At 36.0% G+C, this 14,827-nt stretch overlaps 1 protein-coding gene across 1 annotated transcript in view; it reads left to right on the top strand.

Annotated features, from left to right (window-relative positions):
* The first annotated feature begins 214 nt into the window (after window positions 1-214).
* Window positions 215-14,827, top strand: part of LOC111524833 (zinc finger protein 257-like) — a 15,481-nt gene continuing 868 nt past the window's right edge. The window contains 4 exon segments of the mRNA XM_031934720.1: window positions 215-322; window positions 2,048-2,174; window positions 2,718-2,813; window positions 13,905-14,826. Coding sequence (XP_031790580.1) covers window positions 215-322; window positions 2,048-2,174; window positions 2,718-2,813; window positions 13,905-14,826 — 1,253 coding nt within the window.

Genomic DNA, 14,827 nt, shown 5'->3' with positions numbered 1-14,827 from the left:
TAGAAACCTTTTCACTAAAGGATGGTCACAGGGCCTGTTCTGTTTGGGTTGGGGAGAGACAAGGCAGTGTGGCCCATATTACCATTACTGTAGCAGAAATTGCTGGTGTCTGTGGCAGAGGAGGGCATCTGAAGACAGAAAAGAAAAAACTTATATTTTTGTCTTCATAAAGAAGCTCATTGTTCCTGAATCTCTACTAGTATAAAGGACAGAAATGGATGGAATGTTTCTGCAGTTCTTGGTCCTTCTGCCTGTGGGTGTGGTGGTAGCAGGTAAATGGGTGGTGCTGACACCTTTAAAGGCATATTCTCAAGATGCCGGTGTAATTGGTGCAGAAAATTTCATCTAAGCAGGAATTCCAGAGGGGAAGGAGGAAAAAAATGCCTTTTTTTTTTTTTTTTCAGCTAAACATGTCTCATATCAAGAGCGGTGTCCACTCTGCCTTCTGAAATGCCATGCATTTTTACATGCAAACTTTACTTCTCTGCTTGTGTTTTTCCTCCCTAATGAGTTTGTTTTAACTACTTTAAAAAATTCTTATAATAGTTAAGGGTCTCTGAAAAATATGTTTTTTCCCATATACTGGAGCCTTCTACATCATGGCTCCTTCTATGCTGTGCGGAATTCTCTTCATGAATTTATAATCTACTGTATTAAAAATGTTCCCTTTGTGGCTGGGAAGGTGTGAATACTCAAGATTCCTATTGGAAGAATAAAGGGGTTCTTAAGAAAGACGGAAAACTTGTAATACTGAGGTTCCATCTGTGTTATTCATTAACTCTATTCAGAACATGATTAAGAAAGTGTTTATTTAAAGAGGATGGCATTTATTACCCAGAAAATCCTGAAAAAAATATGAGAAAATGCCTGCTCTCTAGGGTGCTAAAGAAAGAATACTAAAAATCACTATTAAAAATTGCACAACTTGGGAGATATCTGTATCTTGAACTTGGTATAAACTGATGGTTCTTTATGGTTAAATTCGGACTACAATTTACTTCTGGGAGAAAATGTCACAGTGGTGATGCTGTGTCCTTCTTTTGTGCATCAGCACATCATAAAAATTTGTCCTAGTGCAAGTAATATTAATGATTCACTCGGTTAAGGAGCTCTGCGACAGATTTTTTTTAACTAGAAAGCTAATTATTTTTCTTTTCATTATAAATTATTTTTATGCAGCTGATGTACATAAACCATCACATTTTATCTGGTAGCTACCCCTCTTTCTTAAGTTTTCTTTGCATATATTTGTCTTTGGCAAGTGAAAACTCTCATCTTTTTTTTTTACAGTCCAGCAATACTAGGAAAAACGCAGGCTCTTTTACTTAGTGGATGTTTGACAAAATATTCTTCTTGGGCCAAAAACATTGGCATTACTGGCGAACTTGTTAGAAATCCAGAAACTTTAAAAAAAACAAAAAAAAGCAGAAACTCAGACTTTCTGTAAGTCAGAATCCGTTCTCTACTCTCTCATTTGACCTTGAGACACATTAAAAATTCTGCCCATGGCCACTTGGTAAATGTGTATGGGGGTGTGTTTTTTAGAGTCAGAGAATACATTAGAGAATATTTCTGGGTTAAAAAAATATTTTCTTGGATAGTTTTGGTCACTCCTATAAGGCAGAACCTGTACTCTCTACTCTCTAATTACACCTTGAGTGACATTAAAAATTCTGTCCATGGCCGGGCGTGGTGGCTCAAGCCTGTAATCCCAGCACTTTGGGAGGCCAAGACGGGCAGATCACAAGGTCAGAAGATCGACACCATCCTGGCTAACATGGTGAAACCCCGTCTCTACTAAAAAAAAAAAATACGAAAAACTAGCCGGGCGAGGTGGCGGGCGCCTGTAGTCCCAGCTACTCGGGAGGCTGAGGCAGGAGAATGGCGTAAACCCAGGAAGTGGAGCTTGCAGTGAGCTGAGATTCGGCCATTGCACCCCAGCCTGGGCAACAGAGCGAGACTCCGTCTCAAAAAAAAAAAAAAAAAAAAAATTCTGTCCATGACCACTTGGTAAAGATATGTGTGTCTGTGTTTGTGTGTTTTTCAGGGACCACTGACATTTAGGGATGTGACTGTAGAATTATCTCTGGAGGAGTGGCAATGCCTGGACACTGTTCAGCAGAATTTATATAGGAATGTGATGTTAGAGAACTACAGAAACCTGGTCTTCCTGGGTGAGAATAACTTCAATACTCAATTCCTAATATACTCTAAAGGCTTTATTTTTGTTTTCTGTTTGCTTTTTGTTTTTTTGTAGAATGGTTTTTGGTAATTTGGTAATTTTTGATAATTATGCTTTGCATAAATGAGTTTCAAATCCCTGTTTTCAAGAAAATCATAAGGATTTGTCAGTGTAGAAAAAAAATTTCTTCAAGATGTTTCATCTTGAGCTGAACTTTCCACATTGCTGAGCTGATCTGTATCCCTCACTCTAGATTAGTGATAATTTCAGAAATTTACTGGTATAAAATATTATTGCCCACACCTTAAAATCTAATTGCTACCACCAATTTTTTTATTCAGTAGTTCTGAGTAGTGAATTAAGAACCTACAAATATATAGTATTTTCTAAATATTTAGAAATAACTGTTATAAATTAGTATTTTGGAATAAATGTATTAGAATATTGTATTAACATTCTCTTTATTGAGCACATTACTAAGTTGGTAATTGTAGAATATGAACAAGATGCATGTTACTTATTTTTAATAAAACAGGTATTGCTGTCTCTAAGCCAGACCTGATCACCCGTCTGGAGCAAGGAAAAGAGCCCTGGAATATGAACAGACCTGAGATGGTAGCCAAAACCCCAGGTAGGTGAGAGTGAAAGCCAATACAACAGATGACCCAGATGAGAGATCCAAAGGTCAAGGAGAAAGCAAGTCCTTAAAATGTCATTTGGGAAGCTGTGTTCCAAAGGATGTAGTTTCTGGAAGCCTGAGTTTGTATTTTTTTTTTTCTTTGCCCTCACATTTCTTTGCTTTTAAATTTTCTGTCTTATGCTTTTAAATTCTCTAAAGATTCTACTTTCCTTTCAGTAATTTTCCTTCAAGTTTACAGTGAGAGCCAAAGTCCTCACGGCATATAAGAGACTGTACAGTCTGACTGCTTTTTCATTGTTTTTAGGGACACAAAAATATCTGCATAATTTTAAAAAATTCTACGTTAAAAAAAAAATTCTACGTTAAGCTTTTTCTTAAGTTCTCTTTTTGCATCATGTCTGAAATAGTGGTTTCTGTTCCACTGAATTTTTTAATGTTTCTGCACATTTCATCTTTTAGTATATTATTGAAAGATAATTTGTAATTATTTTACTTATTGTAGTTTCATGTAGTCTTTAGTCTTGTATTTTCCATTACTGTGAAAAAAACTTACCACTGGAATTTTTGTAGGGAGCTTATTGAACCTATATTTATTGAATCTTATTCTTTTAACTCATAGACATAAAACATTTTTAAATTTATTTGTGTCTTCTCTATTTCTTTTCCTAGCTATCTTATATCTTTCAGTGTAAAGATTTTTTATCTCCTTGGTCAAATTTGTTCTCTGAAATTTATTTATTTATTTATTTATTTATTTATTTATTTTTTTTTTTGAGACGGAGTTTCACTCTTCTTGCCCAGGCTGAAGTGCAATGGCAAAGTCTCAGCTCACTGCAAACTCCGCCTCCCAGGTTCAAGCGATTCTCCTGCCACAGCCTTTTAAGTAGCAGGGATTATAGGCGCTCACCACCATGCCTGGCCAATTTTTGTATTTTTAGTAGAGATGGGGTTTCACTATGTTGGACAGGCTGGTTTCGAACTCCTGACCTCAGATGATCCGCCCTCATTAGCCTCCCAAAGTGTTGGGTTTACAGGTGTGAGCAAACCGTGCCTGGCCAGAAATTTATTGTTTTAATGCTATTGTAAATAAGATTTTTTTTTTTTGGTCTATTTTATCAGATAGTTTGTTTTAAGTGTATGGGACGATAACTTATACTTGTATGTTAGTTTTATATTTTGCTAATTTACTGAGTTTATTAACTTAGACAGGTTTTAATGCACTGCTTATGGTTTTCTATATATAAGATCATGTCATCTACAAACAACAAATTTTTACTTATTTGTCTTCAGTTTCAATGGCTTTTTGAAAATTGTTTTGACTAATTATTCTGCCACATCAGTGCTATGTTAAAATGGAAGCATTGACAAGGTGCACAATATAATTTTGCATTTGGTGTCTATGAATTTGAAGGAGCAAACACCTCTTCAAGTTGCTATAAACTGGTTTCAGTAGGTAAAGGTCTTCTTCCATTGGGCCCCCAGGGTGATGGGATTCCCTCTGGGTTTGTGATGGAGAGGGGTTGTAGCTTGGTCACAAGATTGCTGGGTCTGCACTAGGGTCCACCTTTAGTTGGCTTGTTACAAGGGGCTTGGTTAGTTGTAATCCTTATATTATCTTTGGACAGATTGGATATCCTTCAAGACTTTGCTCTGTAGGGCAGACACTAGGGCAGGTTTTTGTAGTAGGGTCTGTATATAATGTACCTTAAATCGGGATGTAAATGAGTACAGCCTTTGCTGAGTACCACAGAGGATTTTCTCAGGTCACTGTGTTGGTTTCTAGGTAAAGAGAACTGGCCATAAACTGTGGCCCAGGAAGCTGGAACTGAGACTTTGAACTGCTTCAGGCACCACATTAAAAGCCAGGGTCTGCAGGCCTGCCTGCATGGCTATAAACAGGTGTCTTCCTCCAGGCCTATGAAAGGACAGAACCTCTCCCAGACTGTGGCTGAAAGGATTTTGAAATAATTACAGAGTAAATCCAGAATTCTCAGTAGGACCAAGTTGGGTTGGCCATTTCCTGTCCTGTAGCCAAGAGCAGGGTTCCCATAGTTTGCCACCAGAATGACAGCCTGCCTTCTGAAGAGAACACGCCTCAGTATTTGGCTTTAGCAGAATTTCACAACTTCATCCCTGGACCTTAAAGATCTCTTAAAGGCACTTACATTGGAGATGGGGCCTTGCTACATAACCCAGGCTGGTCTTGAAATCCTGGCCTGAAGCAATTCTCCAACCTTAATGTACTTGTAGCTGTCATTACAGGTTCAAGCCATGAGGCCTGGTTCTCTCATAAAGGTATTTTTGTCAGAGGCTTCACAATCATGGCACAATGCAAAGGAGGAGCAAGTCATGTCTTACGTGGTGAAAGGCAAGAGGGCGTTAGCAGAGGAACTCCCCTCTATAAACCCATCAGATCTCCTGGAACTTATTCACTATCACAAGAACAGCCCAGGAAAGAACCACTTTCATGATTTAATTACCTCTCCCTGTCTCTCTCCTGACACATGGGAATTATGGGAGCTACAGTTCAAGATGAGATTTGGGTGGGGATGCAGCCAAATCATATGATTTCTGTTAAAAACTGTGCTGTTGAGATTGTTATAACGATTATATTAAATTTGTTCACCACTGTAGGTTGTATTGACACCTTTGAAAAATTAAATTTTTGGCCCATGAGCAAGAATATGTTGAAGAGTTTTGTAGTTAGTTTTATATACTTTTGGATTTGCCAGTTTTACTTTTGCTTTTAATTCCTAGTTTTATTCAGTTGTGGTCAGAAAACACGGTGTATAATTTTGGTATACTTAAAATGTATTTATTGTTGTTTTTAGACAGGATCTTACTCTATCACCCAGGCTGGAGTGCAGTGGCATGATTTTGGCTCACTGTCACCTCAACCTCCTGGGCTCAAGTGATCCTTTCATCTCAGCATCCCTAGTAGCTGGGACTACAGACATGCACTACCATGTCTGGCTAATTTTTATTTGTTGTAGGAACAGGGTCTCACTATATTGCCCAGCTTGATCTCAAACTTCTGGCCCCAAGAGACCCTCTCACTTTGGTCCTCCAAAGTGTTGGGGTTATAGGCATGAGGACTTCATGCTGCCATGTAATTCTCAATGTTGGATATAAGACCAGTGGGAGGTGTTTGGTTTGTGGGGAAAAATTCCTTGTGCATGGGTTGGCACCATCCTCTTTGTAATCAAAATTTTACACTCCATTAATTCAAAAGAGAGCTGGCTCATTAAAAGAACCTGGCTCCTTCACCTCACACTTGCTGTCTTTTACCATGTGGTATGTCCAGTTACTCTTGGCCTTCTACCATGATTGTAAGCTTTTTGAGACCCTCACCAGAAGCAGATGTTGGTGCACACTTCTTGTACAGCCTGCCAAACTGTGAGCCAAATCTTTTTTTTTTAAATAAATTATCTACTCTTGGGCTTCGTGTGTATTCAAAATAATTAATACAGTCTATAATGTTTTCTAAGTTCTGTTTTATTATTGCTATTTTATCTGAATTTTCTATTTATTATTGAAAATGGGATCTTGATGTCTACAATTATGTTGCTATGTATTTCCTGCTTCAATTTGTTGATATTTGCTTTATATATTTTGGAGCCCTGATGTTATATATACATATAGCTGGATAAGTATTTTATTAAATACTATATTAATTATATATATATAGAGAGAGAGATTTTTTTTTTTTTTTGAGATGGAGTCTTACTTTGTTGCCCAGGTTGGAGTACAGTGGCACGATCTCAGCTCACTGCAACCTCCGTCTTCCAGGTTCAAACGATTCTTCAACCTCAGCCTCCTGAGTTGCTGGGATTGCAAGGCATGTGCCACCATGCCCGGCTAATTTTTGTATTTTTAGTAGAGTCGGGGTTTCACCATGTTAGCCAGGATGGTCTTGAACTCCTGACCTCGTCATCCACCTGCCTAGGCCTCGCAAAGTTCTGGGATTAAAAGCATGAGCCACCATGCCCAGCCCTATATAGATATATATATGTATGCATATATATGTTATATATACACATACCTGTATGTATACATATATATACACACATACACATATGGATAGATACCAATTAAATTGACCCGTTTTACCATTATATAATATCAGTCTTTGTCTCATGCTAGTACTTAGGACATATTATGTCTACTGTAATTATGACAACCTCACCCAATTGTTACTATTTGTGTGGAATATGGAATTTTTTCATTCTGTTACTTTCAGCCTATTTAACTAAATGCTAAAATGAATCTCTTGTATGCAGCATATTATATGCTGTTTTTCTTAAGCCAATTAGGCATTTAATTTTTTAAATATAATTTACTTACTTTTTTATTTTTGAGATAGGCTCTCACTCTGTCAACCAGGCTGGTTTGCAGTGGTTTGATGATGGCTCACAGTGGCTTCAACCTCCCAAACTCAGATGATCCTCTCATTTCAGCCTCTCAGGTAGCTGGGATACAAGTATGTGGCATCACATCTAACTAGTTTTTTTGTATTTTTTGTAGAGACACAGTTTTGCCATGTTGCCCACTCTGGTTTTGACCTTCTGAGATTAAGTGATCAGTCCACCTTGGCCTTCCAAAGTCCTGGGATTACATTTTTAAAAATTAAATAGTTTAATTAATTTGTATTTAAAATAATTGCTTAAAGAAATGTTTCTGTTACCAGTTTTATTATTATTGTTTTATGTGCTCTTATAGATATGTTTTTTCTCATTTCCTATTTTACCACCTTAAATTTTGTTTAATTTTATAGTGACATTTTGATTATTTTTCTGTTTGTTTAGTGTACTTTCTATAAATATTATCTTCATAATCATCTTGAAAAGTGAAGATTACATAAAACATCTTAAAGTTAAAACAATATATTTTAATCTCATAACAACTTCAACTGAATACAAATACTATACCTCTACATTTTTGTTATTAATATTATAAATTATATCTAATAACAGATTTATGCAGATTTATATTTTGTTTTTCATAGTCTATGGAAGAAATTTAGGGATTTTATGCACCATCATTGTAATAGTAAAGGATTCTATGTGTGTCTGTATATTTACATTTAATAGAGAACTTTATATTTACGTAGTCATGTAAATATAATTTTATTTTTATAAAATTTTTAAAAATATATTATAATTTTTACAAAAATTCATGCTGTGCAGAATTTTATTTTTCAATATAATGGACTCATTGTAGCATTTCTTTGTTTTTATATGCAAAGTCTCACCATGTTCCTCAGGATGTTCTTGAACTCCTGGTCCCAAGTGATGTGACTGCCTGGGCCTCCTAAAACTGTCAGATGATAGGCATGAGCCCCTCTGCCTCGCCACCATGTAGCATTTTTTGTAGGACAGTGCTAGTCATGATGAACACTCTCACCTTTTGTTTTGGAAAGTATTTTTATCTTTTTTTGAAGTAAAATAATTTCAAATCAAGTATTATTGGTCAGGTATTATTTTATTACCTCAAAATTTGGGAAGAATTTAGTCTTTTTCATGTTCAAGTAAACTCTGTATTACTTTTTCCCTATAGACTTCTTCCAAGATTTTGTTCATGAGTATACGGATCGACTTGATGCTGTCCAATAAGTATTACATTCTACATTTTAAATTTGTTTTGCAATTTTATATTTTTGTATTATATTTTAGAACATGCCACCTCATACCAGTTAATTGTGTCTTGATTTTTCAGTTTATATTATAATTGTGTATGACAATATTTAGTTCTGAACAATTTAACACAGTGTGGAGCAAAATCAAATATGAATCAGCCAAACATCTATTGCCAATATTATTATCTCTATGTTTGTTTGCCTTTATAAATATTATCCCTGTGTTTTCTTTATAACTTGTATATTTGTTGTGTAGGTTTGTTGTTTAATCCAGTGCAGATGAGTAGTCACAAAAATTCTAATTTCAACATCCTATTTATTTGTGAATCCTCCATATCTTGTTTATTTGTGAATCTCTATTATTTTTCTGTGAAAGAAATATTTTTGGATTTGAAGATAATTTAAAAACTACTGGCAGGGTGTGGTGGCCTGTAATCCCAGCACTTTGGGAGACCAAGGTGGGTGGATCACCTGAGGTCAGTTTGAGACCAGCCTGGCCAAAGTGGTGAAAGTCCATCTCTACTAAAAATACAAAAAAATTAGCCGGGCATGGTGGTGGGTGCTAGTAGTTCAGCTACTCGGGAAGCTGAGGCAGGAGACTCGCTTGAACCCAGGAGGCAGAGACTGAAGTGAGCCAAGATCGCGCCATTGTACTCCATCTGGGCGACAGAAGCGAAACTCCGTCTCGAAAAAGTATACTCATAACTAAATTTCTCTTCTAGCTACTATTGTTTTTACTTGTCAAAAACACATAATAATTTATAATAAAATTTTTTTTTTTTTTTGAGACAGAGTCTCGCTCTGTGGCCCAGGCTGGAGTGCAGTGGCGGGATCTCAGCTCACTGCAAGCTCCGCCTCCTGGGTTTACCCCATTCTCCCGCCTCAGCCTCCCGAGTAGCTGGGACTACAGGCGCCCGCCACCTTGCCCCGCTAGTTTTTTGTATTTTTTAGTAGAGACGGGGTTTCACTGTGTTCGCCAGGATGGTCTCGATCTTCTGACCTCGTGATCCGCCTGTCTCGGCCTCCCAAAGTGCTGGGATTACAGGCTTGAGCCACCGGGCCTGGCCTAAAATATTTTCAAATATTCAATTTAGTTATATTGACATCGTTATGCAACATATTGCTGAAGCATTTTTATCTTGCAAAGCTAAATCTCAATACACATTATACAACTACCAACTTTTCCAGTATTACGGAACTTTTGAAGCACCACTCTGTTTTGTGTTCCTAGTGGTGTAACTTCTTTATGTATCTCATACAATCTCTGTTTGTGGCTGGCTCATGTTACTTTGCAAAATATCATCAAGATTTATCTGTGTAGTTAGAATATTTTCTGCTTTTTGAAAACTGAGTGATATGATTGGGCGCGGTAGCTCGCATCTGTAATCCCAGCACTTTAGGAGACCAAGGCGGGTGGATCACCTGAGGTTAAGAGTTCTAGACCAGCCTGGCCAACATGGTGAAACCCCATCTCAACTAAAAATACAGAAATTAGCTGGGTGTGGTGGTAGGTGCCTGTAATCCCAGCTACTCAGGGGGCCAAGGCAGGAGAATTACTTGAACCCGGGAAGCAGGGGTTGCAATGAGCTGAGATCATGCCATCGCACTCCAGCCTGGGGGACAAGAGTGAGACTTCGTCTCAAAAAAAAAAAAAGAAAACTGAGTGATGTTCCAGTATTTTTACATTTCAAATTATATCTATTGAATAATTTGGTGACAGAAATTAGCATTGTTTTTACCTATTGGCTTTCAGTAACAATGCTACAATTATTATGGGTATGTAAATGACTCTTTATATGACCATATATATTAAAGTTTATGTGTTGCATTCTATTTGATTTGTCTAGTTTTCAGCTTGATACTGATACTAAATTGTTTTAATTCTGTAGCTTTGTAATATGTTTTGAAATAAGGAATTATAATGCCTCCAACCTTTTTTTTTTTTTTTGAAGATTGTTGGGTACTTTGGTGTCTCTTGCAACAGCACTCTTGAGTCTGCTATTACTATTTTTTCAAAAATGCAATGAGAAATTTGAAAAACATTGCATTCAATCTGTAGATTACATTAAATGATATAAACATCTATACAACGTTAATTATTTTAATCTTTGAACAAGAGTATGCTTGAGTGTATTGTTTAATTTCTATATATTTGTGAATTTTTCAGTTTTTTTTCCATTGTTTTATATTCTTATTCCATTTTGTTCATAGAAAGTAATCCTTAAAATTTTAGGGTGGTTGTTGTTGTTGTTGTTGTTGTTTTTGAGACACTCTCACTCTGTTGCCCAGGATTGGGGCGCAGTGGTGTGATCTCGGCTCACTGCAACTCCTGCCTCCTTGGTTCAAGCGATTCTCATGCTTTAACCTGCTGAGTATCTGGGATTATAGGCACATGCCACCAGGCCCAGTTAAGTTTTGTATTTTTGGTAGAGACAGGGTTTCGCCATGTTGACTAGGCTGGTCTCAAACTCCTGACCTCAGGTGATCCACCCGTCTCAGCCTCCCAAACTGCTGGGATTACAGGCATGAGCCACCGTGCCTGGCCAAAGTTTCAGGTTTTTTTTTGTTGTTGTTATTTGTTTGTTTGTTTTGAGACAGAGTCCTGCTCTGTTGCCAGACTGGAGTGCAGGGGTGTGATTTCTGCTCACTGCAACCTCCGCCTCCTGGGTCCAAGCGATTCTCCTGCCTCAGCCTCCCAAGTAGCTGGGATCACAGGCATGCACTACCATACCTGGCTAATTTTGTATTTTCACGTTGGCCAGGCTGGTCTTGAACTCCTGACCTCAGGTGATCCACCTGCCTCGGCCTTCCAAAGTGCTGGGATTACAGGTGTAAGCCACCACGCCCAGCTCAAAATTTTAGTTTTGAAACATTTGTTGAGATTTATTTTTTGACCTAACCGGTGGTCTATCAAAAAGAATGTTGTATGAGCTATTATTGCAAAGGGTGTGTTTCCTGATGTTGAGAAGTGTTTTCTATATCTGTTAGAAATACTTGCTTTATACTGCTCTCAAGTCTGCTGTTTCCTTACTAATATTATCTTGTTTTATTATTATCAGCGAATGTGAGGTATCAAAATATCCTACTATTATTATATTGTTTTCTATGTGTTTCTTCAATTATGTCAATATTTACCTTACATATTTGGAACTCTAAGGTGAGATATACGCACACACACACAAATATGCATATATACAAATTTTTCATAGGTTCCCCATCAATCTATTATTGCTTAATGTCCTTTGTCTTTTGGAGTTTTGACTTCATATACATTTTATGTAATATGAGTTTTTGACTTAAGATGTAGTTTGTGTAATACTACTTTGACCTTTTCTGCTCTCATTTGGTTAGTATTTGGATAAAATGCCTACATCAATCTTGTCACTTTCAGGCTTTTTTTTATTATTAGTTCTAAACTGACTCTTGTAGAAAGACAAGTCGGGTCTTGAGTTTTAATGTTTTTTAATGAATCCCTTTATTGAAACTATGTCTCTTGATTAGAAAGCTAATTATACATATATGTAAGTAATTTTCTAAAAGACAGAGACTTCCTGTTATTTTATTAATTATTTTATTTGATTCTTGTATCTTTATCCCTCATTTTCTCCCTTTCTGTCTTCCATTGTGTCTGTTTCATTAGTATTGATATGGTTTCACTTCTTTCTTATTCTCTTTTGGGTGTCTATACAGATATTTTCTTTGTGGTACCTTGGGGATTACATAAAACCTCTAAAAGATAAAATAGTATATATTTAATCTGGTGAAAAATGAACTGCAGTTATATACAAAAATTGTTCCCCATTACATCTGCCCTCAACTTTGTTATTGATATTGCTGATTATCTGTTGTATATTTATTAACAGATATTTACAATACTTTCTGTGCTTTTATTTTTCTAATTTTAGAGCATAATTATAAATGTTTTCTGTCCCATTATGAGAATGCTAAGGGATTCTATTTTTGTGTACGTATGTTTCCCAGGAACTTCGGTAGTTTTATATGATTTTGTGTTGTTTTCTAGCATCATGTTATTTTCAGTGGAAGAAACTTTTTTCAGCATCTTTGATATATATATAGGTCATATGCAGTGCCAATATACTGTCTCAGGATTTGGTTATTTTAGAAGGTCTTTTTTTTTATTTTTTTGGTAGGACATTTTTGCTGATGATTATTCTTTTCACCTGACAGCATTTTTCTTCAGGACTTTGGCAATATCACACCATTTTCTTCTGGCCTGCAAAATTTTCTTTTGAAAAACTCACTGTTTAGTGTGTCACTCTATGCTTATAAACGACACATCACTTTCATCTTGCAGTTCTTGAGATTCTCCCTTGTCTGTGACATTTTAAATTGTTCTTATATATGTGTTTTTTAAATAAATATCTTGTATGTGTATTTTAGTTTGTTGAACTTCTTTATTTTTATATCATTTTTTTCTTTTAGAATTGGTTAGTTATTATCTCTTTGTATTTTACCTCCACAATTACTGTTTTTTTCTCATTTTTCTGATTTTCAATAGTTGTCTGTGCTGCTTTTACTCATTGAGTGTTATTCAACTTATTTTAAATTTCTAAAATTTATACATTTTTATTTTATAATGATTGCTTTCTGAAAATTTCGTGATTTTTTTGATGGGACCATGTTGCCCTAGTATTTTGTATATATTGTAATCTTTGATTGAGACTTGGACATTAAAAAAAAAAAAAAAAAAAAGGTTCCTGTCACAGTCTTTACAATGTAGCTTTATTCTGGCATAGTCTGAAACCAGTTGTCGTGGTTAGACATTCTGAGAGCCTTTTAAACATGTTCTTAAGAATGTGTCTTATCTGAAATGTTTTATTTTCTAGTTTAAAAAGTTTATTTGCATGACTTCTTCCTAGTTATCAATCACTTGCTACCCTTGTTCCCTGTCTGTGGTACTGCAGTCTCTGTGCTGCTGTAACATTTACCTTTGGTCTCAGCAGTCTCAAAGTGTTATTCCAAAGTATACTTTTTTTCCCCCAGCATTTTATTTAATGGGAGAATGAAACCAGTGTCTTGAAAGACCCCTAAAAGCCAGACATAAAAATGTATGTGCCAATATTTTTCTTTTAAATAGAAACAAGGAGTTGGCAATGTATACTTCTAAGGGCACTATGTTATACTGGGGAGAAGGAAGTACTGTGCTGGGTTAATATAACAGATTTTTCTTTTTCTTCTATGTTGCTTTTTACATTGTGTTCACCTGGGGCACTTTGCACACTTAACTCATGTATAAATTTTCCAAAAATGTGTTTTGGTCAGTATGTTTTTGTTACATTTTATATGTTTTTGAATAAATTAGAGCCTGTGGTATTTTGCTATGTCATCTTGCTTAGGTAGTGTATACAGTTTTATAGGTTAGATTTGTAAAAAATATTTACCTGAGTCTAGTAAGTGGAGTAATTTGTTGTTTCAATTTCTTTTAGTTATGTGTTCTCATATTGCTGAAGACCTTTGGCCGGAGCAAGACATAAAAGATTTTTCCCAAAAAGTCATACTGAGGAGACATGATAAATGTGAACATGAGAATTTACAATTAAGAAAGGGCTGTAAAAGTGTGGATGAGTGTAAGGTGTGCAAAGGAGGTTATAATGGACTTAACCAATGTCTGATAACTACCCAGAACAAAATATATCAATGTGATAAATATGTGAAAGTCTTCTATAAATTTTCAAATTCAGATAGACATAAGATAAGACATACTGAAAAGAAAACTTGCAAATGTAAAGAATGTGGCAAATCATTTTCCATGCTTTCACAACTAACTCAACATAAGAGAATTCATATTAAAGAGAATTCCCACAAATGTGAAGAATGTGGCAAAGCCTTTAACAAGTCCTCAGCCCTTACTCGACATAAGATGATTCATACTGGAGAGAAACCCTACAAATGTGAAGAGTGTGGAAAAGCTTTTAACCGGTCTTCACACCTTACTCAACATAAGATAATTCATACTAGAGAGAAATCCTACAAATGTGAAGAGTGTGGCAAAGCCTTTAACCGGTCTTCACACCTTACTCAACATAAGATAATTCATAGTAGAGAGAAGCCCTACAAATGTGATGAATGGTGCAAAGCCTTTGACTGGTCCTCAGCTCTCACTACTTTTACTCAACATAAGAGAATTCATACTGGAGAGAAACCCTACAAATGTGAAGAGTGTGGAAAAGCCTTTAAACAGTCCTCAGCCCTTACTCGACATAAGATGATTCATAGTGGAGAGAAACCCTACAAATGTGAAGAGTGTGGCAAAGCCTTTAACCGGTCTTCATACCTTATTCGACATAAGATAATTCATACTGGAGAGAAACCCTACAAATGTGAAGAGTGTGGTAAAGCCTTTAACCGG

This window comes from Piliocolobus tephrosceles, chromosome 21, assembly GCF_002776525.5.
Source record: "Piliocolobus tephrosceles isolate RC106 chromosome 21, ASM277652v3, whole genome shotgun sequence".
NCBI classification, from domain to species: domain Eukaryota; kingdom Metazoa; phylum Chordata; class Mammalia; order Primates; family Cercopithecidae; genus Piliocolobus; species Piliocolobus tephrosceles.
The sequence above is the reverse complement of the archived record's forward strand: the minus strand, read 5'-3'. Positions and strand labels throughout refer to the sequence as shown.